Source organism: Schistocerca piceifrons, chromosome 7 (genome assembly GCF_021461385.2).
Source record: "Schistocerca piceifrons isolate TAMUIC-IGC-003096 chromosome 7, iqSchPice1.1, whole genome shotgun sequence".
In the NCBI taxonomy this organism is placed as follows: Eukaryota; Metazoa; Arthropoda; class Insecta; order Orthoptera; family Acrididae; genus Schistocerca; species Schistocerca piceifrons.
In genome coordinates this window covers 505,570,399-505,594,147 of record NC_060144.1, presented here as the reverse complement: position 1 = coordinate 505,594,147, position 23,749 = coordinate 505,570,399, and the positions used below count along the sequence as shown (strand labels likewise).

General features: G+C 43.8%; 1 protein-coding gene across 1 annotated transcript in view; it reads right to left on the bottom strand.

Annotated features, from left to right (window-relative positions):
- The window catches only part of LOC124804757 (putative oxidoreductase GLYR1 homolog), a 280,342-nt gene extending 257,622 nt beyond the window's left edge, over positions 1-22,720 (bottom strand). The window contains exons 1-2 of the mRNA XM_047265065.1: positions 22,423-22,720; positions 22,290-22,326 (exon numbers count right to left, since the gene is read on the bottom strand). Coding sequence (XP_047121021.1) covers positions 22,290-22,326; positions 22,423-22,457 — 72 coding nt within the window. The 5' untranslated portion in view covers positions 22,458-22,720. The remainder of the gene's footprint in view (positions 1-22,289; positions 22,327-22,422) is intronic.
- Between the last annotated feature and the right edge of the window lie 1,029 nt (positions 22,721-23,749).

Genomic DNA, 23,749 nt, shown 5'->3' with positions numbered 1-23,749 from the left:
GCAACAACAGGGTGGATTCCTCCTGCCAGCAAGGCCACACAGCTGGAGTATCCTTGAAAGTACAAAGTTTATTGGAGGAGGCAGTAGCCCAACAGTTGATGTTCAATCTCCCCGTGTCACAAATATGTGTCTGGGATCGTCAAAGTGAATGGTGGGCAAATAATCAGCTCTCTACACAAACACTTGTACAGTCCATTCCTTGGAATATCCGAATGATTTGGGACCCAGAGAAAGACTGCTGAGCAGGTACTAGAAGTAAGGTCAGGGTGATAGGAGTAAAACTGATCAGTAACCTGAAGACTGAGAGGAACAGACCCCAAAAGGTCAGGGGGGGCAACAAACTTCAAATAGTTGAAATGAACAGGTCCTAATCTGTGGGTTGAGTACCAACCAAGGCCGAGTGCAAGGAAATACATGGGGGCAAACACTAAGGGCGTGGGGGGAGGCAGAGGTCCCAGCACTGGGTCTGTACACACATTCCAACTGGGAAATCCACCCAAGGGTGAGCTTTACAAGGTCAAAAGTAACTTGATGGTTAGGAAACTGTCATATGGTGATTGTATAAGTGAAGCCTGCCTCTGTAGGTGAGTGGTTAGTGTGGCCGAATGCCATGTGAGAGGCTAAGGTTCAATTCCCACCCCAGTCAAATACTTTCTCCTCTTGGGAACTAGTGAAATATTATCACCCTCATCATTTCACCATGATCAACACACAAGTCACTGAAAAGGCATCAAATAAGAAGACTTGCACCAAGTGTTAGACCTCAATTGGGACTCCTGGAAAAAACGTGCCACACTGATGCTCCATGTGTAAGTGAACAAGAACTGGTACTGTTGGAACTGAAGAGATAAGATCGTCATCTGAGCATGGAGGTGGTCTGCAGAACTAGTTAGGAAGGCACCAGTGGCCAATCTTATATGCAAGATGTCCCATAATAAATAACTGTGTGTCCAGATGCAAATCACAAAATGTTTCAAGCAAATGTTCTTTAGCCATCAGGGGGACATAAATCAGCACGATTGCCTTATTGTGTGACGTGTAAGAATACAATGTACACTGGTTTTAGGAATGCCAATCTTGTGTTTAAGCTGCCGTGTGCTCATCTTTGTAAAAAACAAAGCCACAATGAAGGCAATCATTCTGATTGCTGTCCCCCTGACAGCTAAAGAACATTTGCTTGAAACGACTTGTAATGTGCATCTGAACAGTCATTTAGGGTGGTCAATATAAATGGGACACCCTGTATAACATGACACTGTATTGGGCACAATAATTTTAAAGCTGAATGTGTTGCTCACACATCAACCTGGAAATCGTACTACAAGTCAGGATGATGCCATGGCCTGGTAAAAATGTATCGAAAAGCACAATCTGTTTCCCGATAGGTTGGTTGGTTTGTTAAAAGAGGGAGGGGAGACCAAATTGCGAGGTCATCGGTCCCTTGTTCCCGGTAAAATAATTACACAACGGAAAGAAGAAAAGAAAGGAGACGTACAGCACAATAACAGGAGAAAGGAAGAACCAGAAGAACGACGGAAGGACAACCAACACTACTATGGACAAAACAGGAAAAGAAAACCCGAGAGAGAAGCAAGAAACAGGTAGAAGCGGTAAAATCAAGAGAGCAGATGACCGTGGCTGGCCGACCACGAGAATAAAAAGGAAAAGCCAGCCACTCTGCGACACATTAAAACAATTCATCCTAAAAGCATTAGACTGCAGAACATAAAGGGACAAAGGACATGCGCTAAAACTTATACACAATGCTAAAATGCACCATCATGTATAAAACATAAAACCAAGTTAGCCAATGAGGTGTCGTCAGCTAAAATTAATGGCAACGAGTCCGGTAGCTGAAGAGCCCATAGCAGGGCAGCCAAAGAAGGGCAGCTCACCAAGATATGGGCCACTGTCAGCCAGGCACTGCATCGACACTGAGGTGGGTCATCACGGCGCAGGAGCTAGCCACGTGTCACACAAGCGTGGCCAATGCAGGGCTGGCAGAGAACCACAGAGTCCCTGTGCGAGGCCCGCAAGGAGGACTGCCACACATTTGTAGTCTCCTTAATGGCATGCAGTTTGTTGTGCATGCGGAGGTTATGTCATTTCGTCTCCCAAAAGCGCAAAACCTTGCGGCATAGTACTGAACACAGGTCAGTTGCTAAGAAGCCGATCTCCATATGCGGTTTCCACGTAGCCTGTTTGGCCAGCCTCTCGCCAAGTTTGTTGTCTGGGATTCCGACGTGACCTGGGGTCCAGACAAACACCACTGAATGACTGGACCGTTCCAGGTCATAGAGGGACTCCTGGATGGTCACTACCAAATGATGACGAGGGTAGCGCTGGTCGATAGCTTGTAAGCTGATCAGTCAGTACACAGAAGAAACAACTCGCCAGGGCATGAACGGATGTGCTCAAGAGCATAAGATATAGCCACAAGCTCGGCCGTGAAAACACTGCAGCCATCGGGCAAGGAACACTGTTCAATATGTCCTCTATGGATATACGCGAAGCTGACGCGAGCATCAGCCAGTGAGCCATCAGTGTAAACAACTTTGTGGCCTCGGTACATGTCAAGAATCGAGAGGAAGTGGCAGCGGAGAGCTGCGAGGTTAACTGAGTCCTTAGGGCCATGTGAAAGGTCCAGGCAAAGCCGCGTCCTAGGTTTACATCATGGATGTGTATGTGAATGGACCTGAAGTATAGGTGGTAAAGGCAAGGACTTCAGTTCGGAAAGAAGGGATCGGACACAAACTGCAATTGGAAGCCCTGACCTGGGCCGCTGATGAGGGAGATGAACTGCCGTGGGTGGGAAAAGGAGACAGTGATTTGGATCCGCAGGAGAACTACGAACATGTGCAACGTAACTGGCCAGCAGTTGTGCATGCCTAACCTGCAATGGAGGGACTCCGGCCTCCACAAGGACGCTGGTCACCAGACTTGTCCTACAAGCTCCTGTCACTAGGCGAACGCCACAGATGTGCAACGGATCAAGTAAACGTAACACTGAGGGCACCACCGAACCATAAACCAGACTCCCATAGTCAAGGCGGGATTGAACAAGGGATCTGTAGAGCTGAAGCAGCGTAGAGCTATCTGCACCCTAGTTGGTTTTGCCCAGCCAGCAGAGGGCATCGAGATGCTGCCAACACTTCCGCTTAAGCTCCCTGTAGGCGCCGCTCAGCACAGCAGTACTGGGGGAGCAGTACAAAATGCAGAAGTCATCTGCATAGAGAGAAGGTGAGACAGACAGCCCTACAGCTGCCGCTAGACCATTAATGGCCACTAAAAATAGAGAGAAAATCAATACAGAGCCCTGCAGGACATCATTCTCCTGGATATGGGGGAAACTATGGGAAACGCCAACATGGCCAGTAGGTCATGTCACTCCAGGACCCAACCCAACCGCCAACACACCATACATTTAAGTAGCTTACAAAGAACGTTGGTGAGGCTGATGGACCAATAGCAGAGACAGACAGCCCTACAGTCCACATCAAGTGGATTTTTACCGGGTTTGAGCACCGGAATGATAGGGCTTTTCTGCTATTGCAATGGAAAGATGCCATCGCACCAAATCCGGTTGAAGATGATGAGGAGTAGTCAGATGAGAGATGTTTAAATCATCTGACTGCAGATCCGATCTGGCCTAGGAGCTGTGTTGGGGCAATGTGCAAGGGCATAGAGGAGCTTCCTCTCTGTAAATGGGGCATTATAGGATTCACTGTGGTGTGTAGTAAACGAGATGACTTTCCCTTCCAGCCACCGTTTGAGAGTGCGAAAGGCTGGGGGTAATTCTCCGACGCAGAGGCTTGAGCATAGTGCTCAGCAAAGTGCTCGGCAATCGCGTTTGCACCAGTAGATAACACGCCATTTATGTTAACAGCAGGAACACCTGTTGTAGTCTGGTAGCCAGAAACACATTTGATCTTTGCCCAGACTTGCGAAGGTGACGTATGGCACCCAATGATCGAGACATATCTCTCCCAACACTCCTGCATCCATCGTTTGATAAGTTGGTGAACACGGGCCCATAGCCATTTAAAGGCATGCTCCAGGGAAGGGTGCTGTTTATGCCGCTGTAGAGCTCACAGATGCTCCTTAATTGTTTCAGCAACTTCCGGTGACCACCAAGGGACTGCCTTTTGCTGGGAGCACCCTAAAGAGCAAGGGATCGTGTTTTCTGCCACAGAAATGATTGTTGTAGTCACTTGCTCAACCATTACATCGATGTTACCGTATGGGAGATATTCAACGGTGACAGCAGAGGTGAAAGTTCCCCAGTCTGCCTTGTTTAAAGTTCATTTAGCAGGTGTCCGTGGGCAAGACGCCGAGGCAGTGACAGTAAGATGGGGAAGTGGTCACTACCAAACAGGTCGTCATGTGCTTTCCAGTGCATAGATGGGAGAAGTCTCGAGCTGCAAATTGATAAATCAATGGCTGAGTAGCTACCATGAGAAACACTGAAATGTGCAACGGCCCCAGTATTTAAGAGGCAGAGGTCGTACTGAGAAAATAAAGTTTTGACATATCTGCCTCAGCCAGTAAGCATGGTGCCACCCCACAAAGGGTTATGGGTGTTAAAATCTCCCAAAAGTAGAAAAGGTTTAGGGAGTTGATCAATAAGTGCAGTTAATACATTCAGGGAAACTGCACCATGTGGAAGAAGATATTGCAGACAGTTATTTCCTGTGTTGTCCTTATTATGACAGCTACAGCTTCAAGAGGGGTTTGAAGGCGCACAGTTTCACTACAGACTGCGTTTAGGACATAAATGCTAACCCCAACAGACACTCGATTATAGTCGCTACAGTTCCTTATAGTGTCCCTTATAGCTTCGGAGGGCAGGGGTCCACATTGCCAGGAACCAGGTTTCCTGGAGGACAATGCAGAAAGCAGGTGTAAAGCTTCACAGTTGCCGTAGCTCAGCTAGGCAGTGGAAAAAACCGCCACAATTCCACTGGAGGATGATATCATCGTGAGACTGGGAAGGCATGGAACATTCAATGAGGCAGTTTACGCCTCAGGGTCACCTGCTGCCACCAATTTATTGCCTGAGCAGTCTATGTCCATGGTCCAGAGCGATCTGGGTCCTCAGTGGACGCCAGAAGCTCCACCTCATCCGCAGATGATGAGCTTGTAGGTAGCGGGGCTGTGAGTGCCACAATTCCCTTAGTCTTGGGAACTTCCTTTTCTCATAGTGGCGGCATAAGAGGACAGCCACAGGATGTAGGTGCTCAAATTTCCTCTTAGCCTCAGTGTAGGTCAGTCAGTCCAGCATCTTATATTCCATGATTTTCCTCCCTTTCTGTAAAATCCTGTAGTCTGGCGAGCAAGATGAATGATGCTCTCCACAGTTGACACAGATGGGAGGCAGGGCACATGGAGTATTGGGATGTGATGGACGTCCACAATCTTTACATGTGACGTTGCATGATGAGGATGATGATGATTGGTTTGTGGGGCGCTCAACTGCATGGTTATCAACACTCATACAAAAATCCCAACCTTTGCTCAGTCCAATCTCGCCACTTTCAGGAATGATGATGAAATGATGAGGACAACACAAACACCCAGTCATCTCGAGGGAGGTGAAAATCCCTGATCCCGACGGGAATCAAACTCGGGACCCTGTGCTCAGGAAGCGAGAACGCAACCGTGAGAGCATGAGCTGTGGACTGTAACGCTGGAAGTACAGCAGGAAGACATACGGCTGAACTTCCAGCACTTAAAACACTGCATTGGCAGAGGGATATATGGCTTGACATCACAGTGGTAGGCTATCACCTTGATCTTCTTGGGCAAATGTGTCACCCTCAAAGGCCAAGATGAAGGAACAGGTGGCAACCTGTTTATCCCTCAGACACCGATGGACGAAATGAACACCTCGTTGCTCTAAATTGGCATGCAGCTCGTCGTCAGACTGCAAAGGAAGGTACATGTGGAATATAATACCCTGGACCATATTTAAGCTCTTATGAGGTGTTAACAGAAACATCCCCCTACTTGTCAGAAGCGAGTAATGCCCATGACTAGGCAGAGGATGCTGTTTTTATCAAGACTGACCCAGAGCGCCTTTTGGACAAGCCCTCCACCTCCCCAAACTTGTCCTCCAAATGCTCCACAAGAAAACTGATGCTTCACAGACATGAAAGATTCCCCATCAACTCTCGTACATATGAGGTACTGGGGCGAATAAGATTCACTACATCCTTAACATGGCATTCCTTCCATGGTGCGGCCGGGAAGGGGAAGCAGAGAGCACTAATCTTTCACATGTAGCTTATCTTAAGTTGACAAATGTGGGGCAGCCGCATCAGCTTTTTATCAAAGAGGAGTCCCAAAAATCACAATTATGCCCCAGTCTCTACATACTGGGTACACAAGTAGAGTTATGGGCCGAGAAGAACCATGGTACTATGGCAGAAATGCATGACCTGCATTTTCACAAAAGAAAACTGAAACCGTGGGAAATGGTCCAAGAGAGATGCCTTCTTCGAGCTGGCATTCAACCAAGGCTACAGGAAAAGTCATCAATATACAGTGGGAGGGTAACCGCTTGTCAGACAGAAGTCACTAGCCCACTGATGATGACTGGGAGAGTGCAATACTCAATACTGAGCCCTGAGGGATGCAGTCCTCAATTATGGCTTCAGCTGCAAGAGGCTGCAGTCGTGTGTGTGTGTGTGTGTGTGTGTGTGTGTGTGCGTTTTTGACAAAGGCCTTGTTGGCTAAAAGCTTATATTGTGACAATCTTTCTTGTGCCTACCTGAGACTCAGTATCTCTGCTGTATAGTGAGTAGCAACTTTCCTTTTCATAATACTGTTCCATAAGAATCATAGTGATAACAACTGAAACTTCGACAAGCAGCTGTGGAATCTCCAATCATGGAGGATATGTAAAATGTGATGACAGGTCTTTGCTGACAATATTTGTCTGGTGTGTAGCATTTTATAGAAGTGGAATGTGGATGATAGGCAGTTCAAACAAGAAGAGAATAGAAACTTTTGGAATGTGGCGCTATAAAAGAGGGCTAAAGATTAGATGAGTAGATACTATAACAAATGGGGTGGGGGGGGGGGGGGTGGTTGGTTGGTTGGTTGGTTTGGGGGAAGAGACCAAACAGCGAGGTCATCGGTCTCATCAGATTAGGGAAGGACGGAGAAGGAAGTCGGCCGTGCCCTTTCAAAGGAACCATCCCGGCATTTGCCTGGAGTGATTTAGGGAAATCACGGAAAACCTAAATCAGGATGGCCGGACGCGGGATTGAACCGTCGTCCTCCCGAATGCGAGTCCAGTGTGCTAGAATGGGGGGGGGGGGGGGGGGTACTGAATCTGAATCCAATTGGGAAAAAGAAATTTATGGCACAACTCAACTAAAAGGACAAATTCATTTGATAGGACACATTCTGAGGCATGAAGGACTCATCAAGCATTGTTGTGCACCTCATGTATGTTGAAATAAGACTTCAATGAGATATTGGTGTTGGCCTTAGCACTGGACTTTTGGATTGTGATTTCCAACCTAACCCATGGTCAGTTGTGGATCATCCTCCCCCGTAACAATGATGCCCCGCAATTCAAAAACTTAGCAAAATTGTCTGTCAGGCTACCCTTCTTTCAAGCAGTTTGCAGAGGAGTTTGTGAGGCTAATCAGTCAATGGTTCTTCATATAATTTGGATTTTTGCCTAGACTTAAGTATCGGGATGATGATATTTCTCCATAGCGAAGGAAAAACACCTTCTGAACACATGGTAGTCTGTGAGTTGCACTGAAATGTTGGATTATAGATTATGAACAGAAGCAGGGCCTGATGACATACCGTGTGATGACTTAAGAGCCTGAAAAAGTTCCCAGTCAATGAAAAGATGATTATACAATATTCAGGATAAAGCGAATCCAGGTAAGGGGTTGTCTTCTACTTGTCTTTTTTGTCTTCAGAAGGTAGCAAGATAAGAAGGGACACTGACAAATTTGAAAAATGTGTCATGAAGTGTTTGGCAAGAACTGACGCATTGGTAGAAAACCATCATGGAGGAGGAGACCCAGAACATTTGTTGATTTGTGACAGTCCTGTAGACAATAGAGTTTGCCCACACCTTGGAAAAAGAGGTGTACATTCTCAGCATTCCTTCTTACCATGTTTAATTTAGTAGCAAACCTTTAAGCAGCCACTTAAACTGAGGATGGCAGTCAGAGAAGGGTGTTGCTTAAAACATAGGGTCGTTTGACGGTCCTGAATAGCTGGTCACCTGTGAAGGGAACCCATAAAAAGAGGTATACAGATGCCACTTGGCCCTTCGGAGAGCCCTACTTGGTAGTCAGTTCATTGTGCAGTGACAAGGAGGAGACAAGATCACTGGAAAAACTACCATATAGCAAGCACTGCAGCAAAGTCATGAGACTGGGGGAAGAGAGAGCAGGATTAATAGCCAAAATGGGCAACACCAAAGCGGATAGTGGTACTGTCATCGAGAAGTTTGGAAAGAAGTTCATGAATCAGTCAGTGGTGTGGTGAATGTTGTTATTATTATTACTGTTGTTGTTATCTTTAGTTCAGTCTGGTTTAATGCAGCTTCCATGCTGGCCAACCCTGTGCAAGCCTCTGTGTGTCACAACTACTACAACCTACACAAATTTGCAGCTGCTTACTGTATTCAAGCCTTGGTCACCCTCTACAACTTTTACCCCCCAAACTGCCTTTCATTACGAAACTGATGAGTCCTTCATGCCAGATCCCTTCTTTTAGTCAAGTTGTGCCATAAATTTCTTTGTTTTTTTTTTTTTTTTGCTAATCTGGTTTACTACCCCCTCAATTGTTGCTAGAACTACCTATCTAATCTTCAGCACTCTTTTATAGCACCACATTCCAAAAGCTTCTATTGTATTCTTGTGTGAACTGCCAATCGCCCACATTTCACGTCCGTACAAGGCTACAGACCAGACAAGTCTCTTCAGGAAAGACATCCTAACACTAAAATTTATATTAGATGTTAACAAATTCCTCCATCTTTAGAAACACTTATCTTGCTTTTTGCGAGTGGTGTGCAGTGAAGTTACCAAGTGAGTGTTGGGGGGAGAAGGCTGTCTGATTAACGTTGCCATCTCAGGGTCCATAAGGACCCTGCCTGGAGGTAAATAGACATTTCAAATTACACTTTCTAGCTGCCAGTAATTTTACAGGGTTGGAGAATGGTCATTTGTGAAATGTGTTTTTTGGAGAGCAACACAGCTAACAAAACGAGACATCTGTTGTGCAGTTACGGCAGGTGATAGTAACATCCTATGCAGTTTCATTAAATTATAATATTACGAGTGAAGGGGCCAACAGAACAGTTCACACTCCAGGTTTACTGTCTGTCACCAGTGAACAATATACAGAGACATAGGTTTTGATTTTGACAGTGTCGAGGGTCTGGCAACACTGGAGTGTGTTTCTCGAGAGACATTTTCTTTTTCTCATGAACTACTTTACAGTACTTTGCAAGGGTGTGTCTGGTGTAAGAATAGGAACTGAATAGGAGTGGGAAGCCTTGGGAGCAGCAGTCTGAGGCTCCTTCAAGCACTGACTATGTCGATGGTATGTAGATTCCTGGGGATATGATTCCCTGAAGGGAGACCTATCACTGCTAAACATTGCAGGAGGACAGTACTACTTCTGACCTGATACAGGGAACTGAGATCCCAGAAAATGATGCTGTAGGAACAGCAAGAAAGAGGCCTTTCTCCCCTTTGGGCTAATTTACTTGCATGACTACCAGACAGAAATGTCACAGGAATGAAGAGAATAAGTACTTGACATAGCAGCAAAATTAGATGTCACTGGGATGGTCTATAAGCACATAAGTTATTTTCTGGGCTTCAAAATATGAGGGGCAACCAGTTACATTCCTTAACTAAGGTAACAGACTTTTCGGGTATTGGCAAGGGTAGTGGTCTCTGCAGTTGATACGACACAGAAGTGACTGCTCATATCGTAAGTTCTCATTAAGTGGCTGACCACAGTCTCCACAAATTGCGCTTTTCGTACAACAGAAGACACATGCCCAAAGCACTGATGTATACAGCATCGCTTTATGGGTGAGGGAAATATGGCTTCACACCACAGCTGTAGACCATGATTTTAAATTGCTCAGGAAGCAAATCCCTCTCAGAAGTGAGGACAGATGCTTCAGTGTCAACCTTAATGTCTAGTGGGGCTTGATGTATGAAGTCGGTCACTTGCTTCTCCAATTTTGATGTAATTCTTCATGTGCATGCAGCATTAAGTTGTGGTGAAAATTTAACCCCATACCATGTATGGGCTCTTATGGCTCAGTTAACGGTTATGTAATCAAGTTTCTTGCAAGAGGATTGGGTACAATGTTCAGTTCAGATTAACAGATTTCACCAGAAACATTTTTGATATTGCTTACAATAGATAGACAGGATCCTTCATAGCCAAGTCACAAACCAGGAACAGAGGGGAGTAGGTTTTTGTGGTTTACTTGTTTTTGCTTTCCCCCCACGGTGTGGTGAAGGAAGAAAACTTCTTGGAGTCATAATGATCTACACTGAAGCATTCAGGGCTGTCTGAAGAGACTGCCAGAGTCTGGTAATGGTCATAAGCTGATTACTCAGGTCGTAAAACAACTAGGGTCACACACGCCCATGTCAGAACTGTAGAACATAAAGGCACGTTAATATAGGCTCAATTGACAGAAGGAAAGACAGTTAATATAGGGATGAGAAGAATGGTCTATAAATTAAACCCTTGAGAAACAGAGGTCCTGAACTAAAGATTAATGTCCTTCGCCATACTGCTGCGATGGATAAAAAGTACAATGCAGTCAACAGCCAACACGTCGTTTGCTAAACCGGTCGGTAACTCAAATGGCAAAAAACAAATGAGAACTTAAGTGGTTAAAAAAGGGCATTCCATCAGGAAATGGCAGACCGTCAAAGGTTGAGGGCAATGAGTACACGGTGATGGGGCAGCACAATTTAACAAATGGCGATGGCTAAAAAGACCGAGCCCAATATGCAACACAGCAAAAACAATCTCCTCACAGCAAGAGGGCCAAGAGGAGGTCGTTCAAGCTGCTGGGAGAGTCTAATTACCCGGAGCTTGTTGTCAAGAAGGGAGGACCAGTGGTGATGCCGAAGTGACACCTCCTGCTGACAGACGGCAACACAGAGACATCTGAAGGAATGGTGGGCCGAGATACGAGGCCTGCAGCCTTGGCAGCAGCATTAGGAGCTTCATTTCGTGTCAGACTGACGTGACCAACAACACACACAAACATCACAGTGGCTCCATCAAGAGGGAGCAAGTGACAGCTTTCATGCACCCGTTGTGCTAAGGGATGATGGTGTGCATCACCAGAGGCTTTGAGGTGCACTGAGAGAGTTGAAACAGAAGACGCAACTTAAAAGCCTATGTCGCCGGATGTACTCCGTGGCCTCATACAGGGCGAAGAGCTCTGCTATAAATAATAAGCAGTGTTCTGGAAGCAGACACTGAAAAACTTCGGTGATAATGATAAAGGCACACCCGGCGCCACGGTCAGTCCGAGAGCCATCAGAGTACGCAAAGGTGCTATCACAAAGTTCAGTGCGAGGGTTGTGAAACTTACGGTGATAGAGTGAAGGTGGAGTACTATCCTTAGGAAGCAAATGAAGGCCAAAGGGAACATGGGTCGGCGTATGAAGCCAAGGTGGTGAAGGGTTCACACCCATCGGGAAAGTGGCAGGGAGTGTGAAGTTAAGCTGCTGGAGCACGAGCTGAAAGCGAATTCCAGGAGGTAACAGAGAAGATGGACATATCCAATACTGGCGATCAAAGGAGTCATCGAACGAGGAGACATACGATGGGTGCCAAGGCATGGCAGACAAACTGCATGCCTATCTGCTGAGCAGAAAGTCACGGCAGTAGGACAGCGGTAGTTCGGCAGCTTTTTGCATACAGACTTTCAACCAGGCTCGTGTAAAAGGAGCCAGTGGCCAAACAGATGCCACAATGGTGGATAGTATGAAGGTGGCATAAGAGGGACGGACGTGCAGGTGCACAAGTGAAACAGGCAAGGGACTGGTACAAACAGAGGAGGCAGGTTCAATCTGCTCCCCAGGAAATATCACGTGATGAAGCAAGAGCAGGGATAATTTTAATTCCCTCTTGTTTTGCCATCTGTGTCTTTAAATGCATTTATTTCATTTTTGACTATTTACTATCAACATACGTGAGCGTAATCTGCATTTTCAAAAAAGAGAAAGGTTGGACCTCAGTTTTAAAGTACATAACACCAGATATGATTTTGAGCTTGATTTAGGTAGGTAATTGATTTTCTAATTTATTTTGACTATTCGTAGTTAGTATCTTTCAGTATAGAGTGAAGTCAGTAATTGTTTCGTAACTTAAATTCTATTGTTGACGTATAAACAAATATAAATCCTGTACTAATTATAAACACTTGGAAGATGAAATACTAGTAATCTTAAAGAATCTATTTAGCTCTATTCGAAAACATATTAGCAAAGCCAGCCCTTCGTTAATTCCAACGCAATTAACAATTTTGTCAAAGTATTGTTTACATAACTATACATGTTAATAATTCGGTTTAACCCTCATAGTAAAAGAAACTGTTAAAAAGAAACAGTTTTTCGATGTATCCAGTTAACTTAATGAGTTAAGTTTTAATTGTAATTTCTGTAAATGTTAACTTCAAACAATATGTAGTTTCAGTACCTCTTATTGTGATGATATATAAGGGTCTGATTTTGGTCAAAAGACAGTCAGTCCACAGCCGAGTTTCAGACGCGTAACTTGCGCTACTTAGAACAACAACAAGGCTTCAACTTAACAGTGTAATAAGTGTTAAACAATTCGGCCATGTGTAAAAACAAGGACAGCGCCTGCTCCATACGTACCTGATTATTGAGAACCGTGAACTTTGTGATTAGGTTTTTTACTGCTCTTAGATGCTCAACAAGAAATCTATTGTAGCAGTGCAGTATGTGGATGGTTCACCTGCTAACTATCAATGAAGCTTATAGGAAGTTAGAACAATAGTGCAATGGCCATATATAACTGTGTATTATTGGAGGATTGTGAACATTAAGTAAAAGACACTGAAACGCAACTGTGCGTTTGTCGGCTACATCATTTACAGTAGTCACTGTCCCAATTACAAACCCCATTTTCCATCCAGTTCAGCAATGCATACGTTGACACCGAGGACAACAAACGAACAAAAATAAAAGTAGGAGGAACTGCTACAACCAATGAGGACATGTAAGACAATGAGGGACCACATGCAGCGGGCTGCCAGGTAAGACACATGGGAGGACCAAGAAAGTTTCCTGTCAAGCATGAGCTCCAGGATTTTCGTAGTTTCAACTAATTTAATACAACGGGCCCAAGACGTAAAGTCGGTGGAAGAAACCACTGCTCTACCAGAAATTCACACAAACGGTTTAATCAGTTGAAAAACGAAAGTCATTGTCAATGCTCCATGAGCAAAGACGATCAAGACTACACAGAAGACGCCACTCAAGAAGACAAGTCCAAGCAGAACTCCAACAGGTCACAAAATCGTAACTGAAAAAGGAAGCTGGAGATGCCCGGTGCGATACAGGCAATTGTAGGATTAATGGCGATAGCAAAGAGGTCGACGCTCAGGATGGAACCCTGAGGCACACTGTTTTCCTGGATAAAGGTGTCTGGCAAAGCAGCACACACACTTACCTTGAAAACTCTTTTTAAAATGCCTGAAGGCAACAGGGCATGCAGCCACAGAAGCCCCACATGTAGAGAGTATGGAAGATACCAGTCCTCCAGCACATGTCACAGACTTTCTCCAAATTGAAAAACACGGCCAGAGTGAGATAGTTTCACAGAAAATTATTAATAACATAGGTAAACAAAGTAATGTGATGGTCAACTGCAGAAACGCGCGCTCAGAATCCACACTAGGCAGCGGTTATTAAATTGCGAGACTCGAGCCACCACACCAGCTGGGCCTGAATCATACGTTCCATAACCTTGCAAACACAGCTGGTGAGAAAAATGGAGTTGTAGCTAGAAGGAATGCATTTCTCCTTACCGGTCTTAGGTATGGGTATGACAGTGGCTTCATGCCAGCATCTGGGTAACATGCCCTCTGCCCAGAAAGGAGAAAGTGCTTGCTCGCATGAGAAACGTTCTGCAACATCTGGATGTGAACATCATCTGGCCCTGGGGCAGAGGACTGGTATGAATTGTGGCCATGATCTAGCTCCCTCATAGTAAAGGTGGCATTGTAGGACTGATGATTCTGAGAAGAGAACAGTATCGCCCAAGCCTTCTGCACTTTTTCCTGATGAAGGAAGGCAGGACAATAGTGGATGGAGCTCAAAATCTCCGCAAAATAGTGGCCCAAGGTGTTGGGGACAGCAATAGGGTGCATTGTGACATCATTTGCTACTGCCAGGCTGGAAATTGGGGAATGGACCTTGGTCTCTGAGAGCCATCGGAGGTTGGCACCCACATGACTGAAGAGGGAGTGGAACTGTTAGAAGAACTAGTATATGAAATCAAGCTAACTTTTTTCTGTGGTGGAAAGGATAATGTTTGTAAGATACTCCACCTGGTCATTGTAACTGGGGAAATGTTGTTCAGCGAAGGTCGCCAGGTATGAGTAAAGCCTCCATTCGGCCTGAGAAATCTGCCGCTTTGGTGTGCATGTAGATGGGTTAGGAGTCAGCATATGGACAGCACGCGGGAAATGGTCGCTGGAGAACGTGTTAGAAAGAACAGATCACTAGAGGCGATGGGCAAACTGAGCAGTGCAGGAGGAGACGTGTGTGCATGTGCGTGGAGTCTGAAAGGAAAGTGGGTGCTCCCGTGTTAAGGCAGATGAGGTTAAGTTGATTGTGAAGGTAAGACAAGACTGCACCTTGCAGACAGGTTCTGGGAGATGATGCGCATTAAAGTCACCAAGCAGCTGAAAGGGGTGATAAAGCTGCCCATTAAACTGCAGGAAATTCTGCCCTTGTGGCATAGAATAATGGAGGGATGTAAACAGTGCAGAGAGGAGGTCAAGTGAGGAAGGAAAATGTGGAGTGCAACAGCTTGAAGGCAGGTAGTCAGGGAGATGGGTTGACTATGAATGTCATCTCGTATGAGCAGCATGACTCCCCACAAGATGGAATACCATCCTCAGGGGGTGGGGTGGGAGGGTGTCACAACAGACCAGGAAGAAATGTGAAGAGCTTAAAAGTGGTCGTGAGGACGCAATTTTTTCTCCTGGAGGCGGAAAACAAGGGACACTGTGATTCCAAAAGCAGCCATAAGTCCTCTTTGTTGGATCGAAGGCTTCGAACTTTCCATTGGAGGAGAGAGGAGGGAATGGGTAGGAGGGAAAAATGAACGGGGTGTTGCCTCAACAGCTGCGGAGTGCCATCCTATGAAGGCTGGAGGATCCTACTCCACGAGATCTACAGAGACGTTGGCATTCTCGTTTTGTCGGAGTGCAGCGTCCAGGGCAGAAAAACAATTGGTGGTGTGCACCGGCGACATGGACGAGGATACCACGTGACGCCACGTCGAAGAGGATCTCCGAGTCAGCCAAGGAGTAGACAATTTGACTTCTCCCGACTGGAGGAGGAGGACTCAGATGTTTGTTGGCTGGAAGGAAATAGGAAGTTGTTGCACGAATATTCCCTCTGTCCTGTACGCCCTGCCGGTTGTGTAGCAGGTAACTTCGCCCTGTGAGGCTAAAGATTTTACAACCACAGTGCTGAATCTGAGATCGCATGTCTGTGCGGCCATGTCCTTTGTGGAATGAGATGTAAGCAAGAACAGTACTGTAAAGGCCAGATGGTAGAATGCAGGGTTTGCAACTAGCCAACAACTTGTGAGGGACTGGGTGAGGCACTTTTCCTTCAACCTTCAGCCAATGTGTAAGCAAGAGCAGGATTTCACAGGTCTGGCAATTGCATCGACACCTTTCTGAATAATAAACAGATTTGCAGTTGCAAAGAATTGACCATCTTTGGTACGTGAAACCACAAGGAACCATGGTGCAGCTAGGAGGGTATTTGAATCCTTAGCTTCATTCTATTTATGTTTGGTAGACATTGACTGTGAAGCAGATGACTGGCTCATTGTGAGATAATCCCCATCATTGTCAGCGTCTCCTCTGGTGTGCTCCTTCCAATTAGGGGCTCCCCCCTCAGATGGGGCCACATCCGTCTTACGTGATTGTATACACCTCCTGAACACCCGACAGAGGGACCGCTCAGGCAATTGCCCCTACCTGGGCTTGGCCTGCACCAGGGGGCACGTGCGAACCTACCTGTCAACCCAAGGCTGTTAATGACTCGTTACCCAGTCACCTGTTAAGCGTCAGATGCAAGGGCTGGTCTTCAGGAGGGCACAGGAAGAAAGAGAAAAAGAGCAAGTTCAAACACCGAAGCAGAGGAAGGATAAGAGAAGGAGAATGAAGAGAGAAAAAAATGGAATGAAAAACGGTTGAGAGAGTATTCTGATATCAGCTATTGAAAATGCAGAACACATTCCCAAAACATCCCAGACATGATCCCCAAGGGGGGGGGGGGGGGGGGGGGAATAGTAAGAGGACAGACATGTAGCACAGAATGGAAAAAAATGCTGCAAAGGCTGGAACCCTGTGGTAGCCAAGCATGAACCCACCAAAAAGCAGTGAGCCCCCTGGGGGTCAGGTCTCTTGACTGTGCAACATAGCCTCCATGCTACCAATTACTCTGGTCAAGCGTCCTCTCCATATATGCCATTCAGCCAGAGTAATGGCCACCTGGTTTGACAGTCACTGCATGGAGTCCCAGAACCCCTGACCACTCCCCAAACGAATAGGCACCTGTTCATTAGCATGCATAGGGAGCAAACAATATGACAACAATAGCGCATTCTCTGCATAGTCAGGGGCTGTCATTATGTCAGTGTCTGACAACCCCCACATCGACTGGCTATTATGCCAAGTACTGGACTACCTTCCCACGTGGCTCACAATTCTGTAAAAATTACTTTTTGAAAAAAGTGGGGGACAAACTCAGATGTGGGGACCAAACATGAGTTAACTACAGTAAATGTTGTAAAACAAATGAAGTGGGAAACGCCCCAGTGTCCTACAAGCAAGCTAGGTTGTTAAAAGGGAATCTGTCCTACAGATTAAGTCTGAGAAAAGATATTATTAGCGTGTAAGAGTGCTGCACAGAAAAGGAAGTATGGCAATGGCTTGGTGCCCCAAGGCTCATACTCACGAAAGGGGTACGAGATCCTTGGGGTAGGCAGGGCGGGGGTAGCCCGTATGTTCCTGACTTAACTCAGGTCATTTCATAGGTCACTGGCCGCACTGGCAAGGATATGAATACATTCTACTGCAAAACTGATTTACTGAGAAAGATTTAATAACAATGGTCATAGCTGAAATAACAAATCACGCACCAAAAATGTTTTGCATTTATCAGTGGTACACTGATTGAGACTGTAAAAGTAACAGAGTTAATATCTACATGGATACTCAGTACAACACACTTAAAGGTCTGGCAGAGGGTTCATTGAACCCCCCTCACAATAATTCTCTATTATTCCACTCTAAAACAGCGCGTGGAAAAAATGAACACCCATATCTTTCCGTTTGAGTTCTGATCTCCCTTATTTTATTATGATTGTTTCTCCCTATGTAAGTTGGAGTAAACAAAATATTTTTGCATTCGAAGGAGAAACTTTGAGACCGAAATCTAGAATCTGAATCTAGACTAGATTCAGCTGCAATGAGAACCGCGTTTGTTTTAGTGATGTCCACCCCAAATCCGGCATCATGTCCGTGACACCCTCCCCTATTTCTCGATAATACAAAATGTGCTACTCTTCTTTGTACTTTCTCGATATACTACATTAATCCTATTTGGTAAGTGTTCCAAACCACACAGCAGTACTCCAAAATTATAGTGTCGGGAGTCTCTTTAACCCATCCGTTGCATCTTCTAACTGTTCTGCCAGTTAAACACAGTCGTTCGTTCACCTTCACCACAACATTTTTGTGTGTTTTTTTCCAATTTAAGTTGTTCGTAATTGTAAGTCACAGCGAGCTATAACTGTACAAGTCAGATATGTGTTTGAAATTAGACTTCATCAATTGTATCATCTGAGTTGAGAGGTCGTCAGTAAATGGATCCAATTATTATTTTATTCCGCTTGCCAATAATAACCTCTACCCATACTGACTCCCTCACAGAACTATCTACTTTAACTTTGCTACAATACAGACCAACATCCACTGATTGTGAACACACTGCTATTCATTAAGTTGCTGCCCTCCTCCATCTGTTTCATGGTTGACAGACAGTATATGTACCCAATTTGCTGGATTATGCAACATTACACAATACATTTTTAATGTAGGGGGGGGGGGCTACTTTTCAATTTCAGTAGTTTATAAACAAAAGTGTGTAAAAAAATGGAGCGAATACTGCCAGCCACAAATGACTCAAAAATTGCTGAACCAATTAGAAAACAGGGCAACAAAATTCTATGAGGAGTGGATATTGTAGCTTAAGGTCTAGGTCATCATTGACATCACACATACCTGTTAACATAACCATTAAAGCAGACTAACTTTCACTGGCTTTGTAACTGGTGCGTGCATGCACACACCTGGTTACTTACAAGCAGATGTACTATTCCCCCATAAGAAAACAGGCCTACTGATGTAGGCGGAAAAGTTACTCACTAATCGGGATCATAAATTAATTTTAATAGTTTAAGTACAATATATATAGGCCTACATAATATGCATCAAATCATTCATTGGAGACTTGTCCGTTATCCAATATAGATTTCCTGAATTTACCTTATAGTTTAAGTTTTACAACAAAAAGTGTATTCAGGATGGAGTGAATATAGAAATTAGTCTACACTACAAATCAATACCACAACCTACATTACACATCCACATTTGTTGGCTTTGAAAACTCTCAAGTGAATTATATACCACCTCAACCTAGATTTTGGAACTGTGAGGGGGAGGAGGAATGTCAATATCACGTTTGCTCGGCATACACACTAATGTTATTTATCAGAAATACTTGTATTTTCAAAGTATGGACTGCTCCAGAAGAGAATCTAGAAATATGACAAAATTATATTGTGTGGTATAATCATTATGTTCATCAGCACAGAAGAGAGATTGGCATTTTATCTTATGTTGTCGTGCTCTCCAGGGAAAGGTATATACTTGTATTAGCTAGCCGGAAATACGGAAGCGTCCGATCCCGCCCGTCTGCTTTGACCCATAACGTCCCAAATATGGTGGAAACGACCATAAACCACGATTCCAATATGGCGCATATAAGTCGGTACGTGCACATTATGAGGACGAAAATACACCAAAAAACAAACACACACACACACACTCACACTCACACTTTCCACAAAAAGCCTAATGACACTAACAGGACAAGTGCGGGAAATGGGGTGTTTTTAGGTGGGGGCAAACTAAATATAAACAAATTTAGACACCCACCCCCATTCAAAATCACACAAAATGATGAAAAAAACCGACATCACAAAACTCCCCAAATACCACTAAACACAATATCATCTGGAATCAGACACTTCCCTTGACCTATATAGCTCAACAGCAGCTCCCGATCCCATAAATTAGGATCAAACACTTCCCTTGGCCTACATAGCTCAAAAACATCTCCTGATACCAATATCAACATACACAGCCACACATTGGGATCGAACACTTCCCTTGACCGGCGCACTGTTAATTTTATCCATCATATCCATTCCTGAACAAAAACAACAACCGATTAATTTTACTAAAATTACCACACGATGTACAGCGAACAACACTAAATTAACCTTCACACAAAATTGTTAATTCACTGAAACGAATTCCACAACAAACACAGCCGACACTCAAACAATTCTGGATAATGAGCAAAAGCAAACAGAGCCCATTACACCACACAAACTAAAACCCTGAACATACCACCAGAGAGCACAACAAACCACAACACGACGACATCTACAAACACGCCACACTCACAAACCAAACTCCGCGCCATCATGACGTCACACACAACACCCTTACGTCATGGGTCAAAGCCGACGCGTGGGGTTGGACACTTCTGTCGACCCAGCTAGCCTTAGAATATACACGCCATTACATCTAAGTACATGCTGTCAAAAATAAACAACAGGACACATGAACCTATCGATACCAGATGTCAGCTTCGTTTTGTAACATAATTATCGTGTGTCGTGTGTGCAACAAAAAAAGAGAAAACTGACACTTCTCTTGTATCTATTTCATCTTTCACAATGTAGGATGAGGCAACAGACTGACCTGTAGTGATGCCTATGGAATGTAAATCATTGGAGTGAGATTGATCAACTTCACCTTTCTAGACAATTGTGCACAACACTTGTTTTAAGATGAGATTAATCAAGTCTATTTTATGTAATATATGCAAAGAGCTAGCAAACTAGGAATTACTCCTCCATATCTTAGGAAATTCTGAGACAATGGGCAAAACATTATGTGACACAAGATTAATTTGAACAACAACTCATTCTAGACTTTTTACTTCTATTACGCTGAAGAAACAGGATTAAAAAATGAGGAAAACTTAAGTGTTCCATGTTGTTGTACACCAGTAGTCTTTCAGAATGTATACTTTAACCAAAAACAACCCCGTATCATATTTCTGAGGTAATACCTTAAAAAAAACTGGGGTATATTGTAGACAAAAACGAGGACTTAAAAAATATTTATTCCAATAATAACACACATACACAACTGAATCATTTTGCCACCCCCCCCCCCCACGAGAGAGAGAGAGAGAGAGAGAGAGAGAGAGAGAGAGAGAGAGAGTGTGTGTAGGGAGCAATACAAAGCTCTACCGAAACCAAATAATCAATGGGGTACCCTTCATCTTGCACACAAGTTTCTCTATTACGCCATAACCACTCAATAAATAGAAAATCCACAGTTCTTTGCAGTGTGAATGGTCAGAACTTAAAAGAGCAGCATGACAACAAGTAGCCTGCCATCAGAATTACCAAGCAAGCTAGGATTGTGTTTGCGTCAATATCTGGTGTTACCTTCAAATATTTATTTAGTTGTAAACAATGGTGTGCAAGTGCTGATATACAGTTATGAAATCAACTCAGTGACTACTGAACAGCAGCACACCACATCATTCACACTATAATTATAATTATTCACAATTGATGATGGTAATGTGAGACAGTAAATTGTAGTACACATTACTGCCATGAAGAAATAATACCACTTACTAAGAGGACACAAAAAAAGGTCAGCACCTATGCAATTGCATGTTGATGGTAATTCAAAACCAAGGGAATTCCATTTCTACGACAAAGCAGTTTATGTTAAGTGCAAGTAGCACCTGCCATTAGGAAATGCAATTAGCCTGTTACAGAGATTGATCATCTCTGTCATGCATAATTCAAAGTAGAATTACATAAGAATGAAATCATCCCACCGATCTTTAAATTTAAATTGTTTACTGCACACACTCATTTTATATAAAGGCCAAAAATAGAATATATTTTATGTATTTGAAGCAGGAACTATCAGCAAACAGCAAAGACACTTCTGACGGATCAAGCATATTTCAATTCGCATCATAGCTTACATTTATTGTACAAATCGGCGCATATTCCTTCCTGCACACAAGAAGACAACCAATGAGTTGACTTTTCCCCAGGAGAAAAAATATATAAACTTGCCATTCTAGTCTACATCTAGGAAAAAAATACTAGTTATACTCGGAGAGGTGAGGGTCAATCGGTTGTATGGATACAAATCATTTGATGCCATTATTGATGTTCTAGTGGAGGAATCCAAGATCTGTCGTAAGTCGAACCGTGGAAAACATTGTACGTGAATGTAAACATAACAAAAACACAGTCATTATGCGTCTCGGCAATACTTTGTACCCAGCTTACAATCACTTTACAGCTTTCAGTTTAAAGTATCTGGCACATTCTTCTGATAGCAGCACAATTCCTCGGTTAAAAATGTAAACAAGCAGCAACACATAAAGCTTGATCAGCAGCGAATGTGGCATCCAGTAACTTGGAAGAGGGTGCTCTCTGATTAAGAGGCTGACTTATCTTGCGGCGCACCAACAAATTATTTTCCACGGGTTCTCGCTAACTGCAAAATGCCTAAAAAGTTCGCAGGGCACATCAGGCGAAGGCTTACGCCCTAACGGTTTCTCACTAGCGTAAGCGTAAACAAAAACACTCACCCGTCCAGGCCATGGAGAAAACCCCTTCATTTTTGCCCTGGAATAAGATTCCACGTTATAAACACAGCACATATTTCAATTTTAAACACTAAATCATTCCTAATATCACTATGTTCGAACAATTTTCGCTCACCACACTAAGTCTCCCAGTTTGAACTCCTCCGCCATATTCCTACACGATCTCGACTGCGACTGATAGGAATTCTGGGAGCAGCGTCCTTTTCTTTACTTGTAGTGCAACACCGCCGAGAGATTTGAAGTTTTGGCGCTTCGCGTACTTAGTAGAGAAAAATTTTATAGATACGAAGTAAGGGATGAAAAACAGTTACAAACTATTTTTTTAGAAGCGTTTGTTCTTCTATGTTGAAAAATTGCAGGTTAATAAAGCTAGCGCTCAAATCCAAACACAGCGCGGAAACGATTCTACGAGAAACTGAGGTCATGTATCGCATAAGTATAGTTTGCTCTTCCTTCTGAAATACTTTGCAACGACACAAGGTCGATCAATTGATCGATTCTGAACGGTCGACCTTTTGTATCTCAAAATGTGACAACAATAAATTTATTTTTTTATTTATTTATAGGTGCTGAAAGAGTTACGGGTATTGTATATTTTGAGAGAAGTTTTACAAAAAAAGTGAAGAGTTAGACATTATTTCACGCTGAGAATTACCCTGATCTGTGTATGTATGAAATTCCTTCTATCACCTTGTCCAGTAAAATATTATTGAACAGATAGCAGGAAGTTATCGACAACTTCTGTTATGCTGATTTGTGTAGTGTGGTACACTGGACAGAAATGTTCTTCTTTTTCGTTTTAGGAATTAGGTTTTTAAACGTCGATTCACACATAACGTAAAAAGGAACAAAAGGGAACGCGACATTCCCCATAGCGGTAGACCGAACATCCACACAACGTCACTTCACTTAGACAAGGATACAGTGACCTCTATATGGAGATCACTGCCAGTATACCATTTGGGATACAAAATCTCGGAATAGAGTAACCGAAATAAAGATTTAGCAATGATAGTAAAGTCTATTAATGGCCAAAGTAAAATTCTAAATGCATTTTCTATTAATTTTCCATACTGCTGTGAAATAACATCCAATGTGAATAGACCTTTAGCTTTTTCCCTGTTCACAAGTTCTTTTCATGACTGCTTAGGATTTCCCATGTCCATCACTCCATATCGTTTCTAATCGAAAGATCGAGTGATACGGGACATAACAAAGCATCATGGATCGGAACAGAATAGAATATGCCATCTACCATGCAAAACATTATAATTTTCAGATAGCGTTTATTAATAAAGTAACCAGGAATACTGGTAGACTTTATTAACGGTCAAAGCACAATTAACAGCGAAAGATCTTTTGTGGAGGAATTCAGTAAGTAAAAATAACTAAGACCTCCTGGCAGCTTCCGAATGTATTAGAAAACAGAACAATTAATGAAA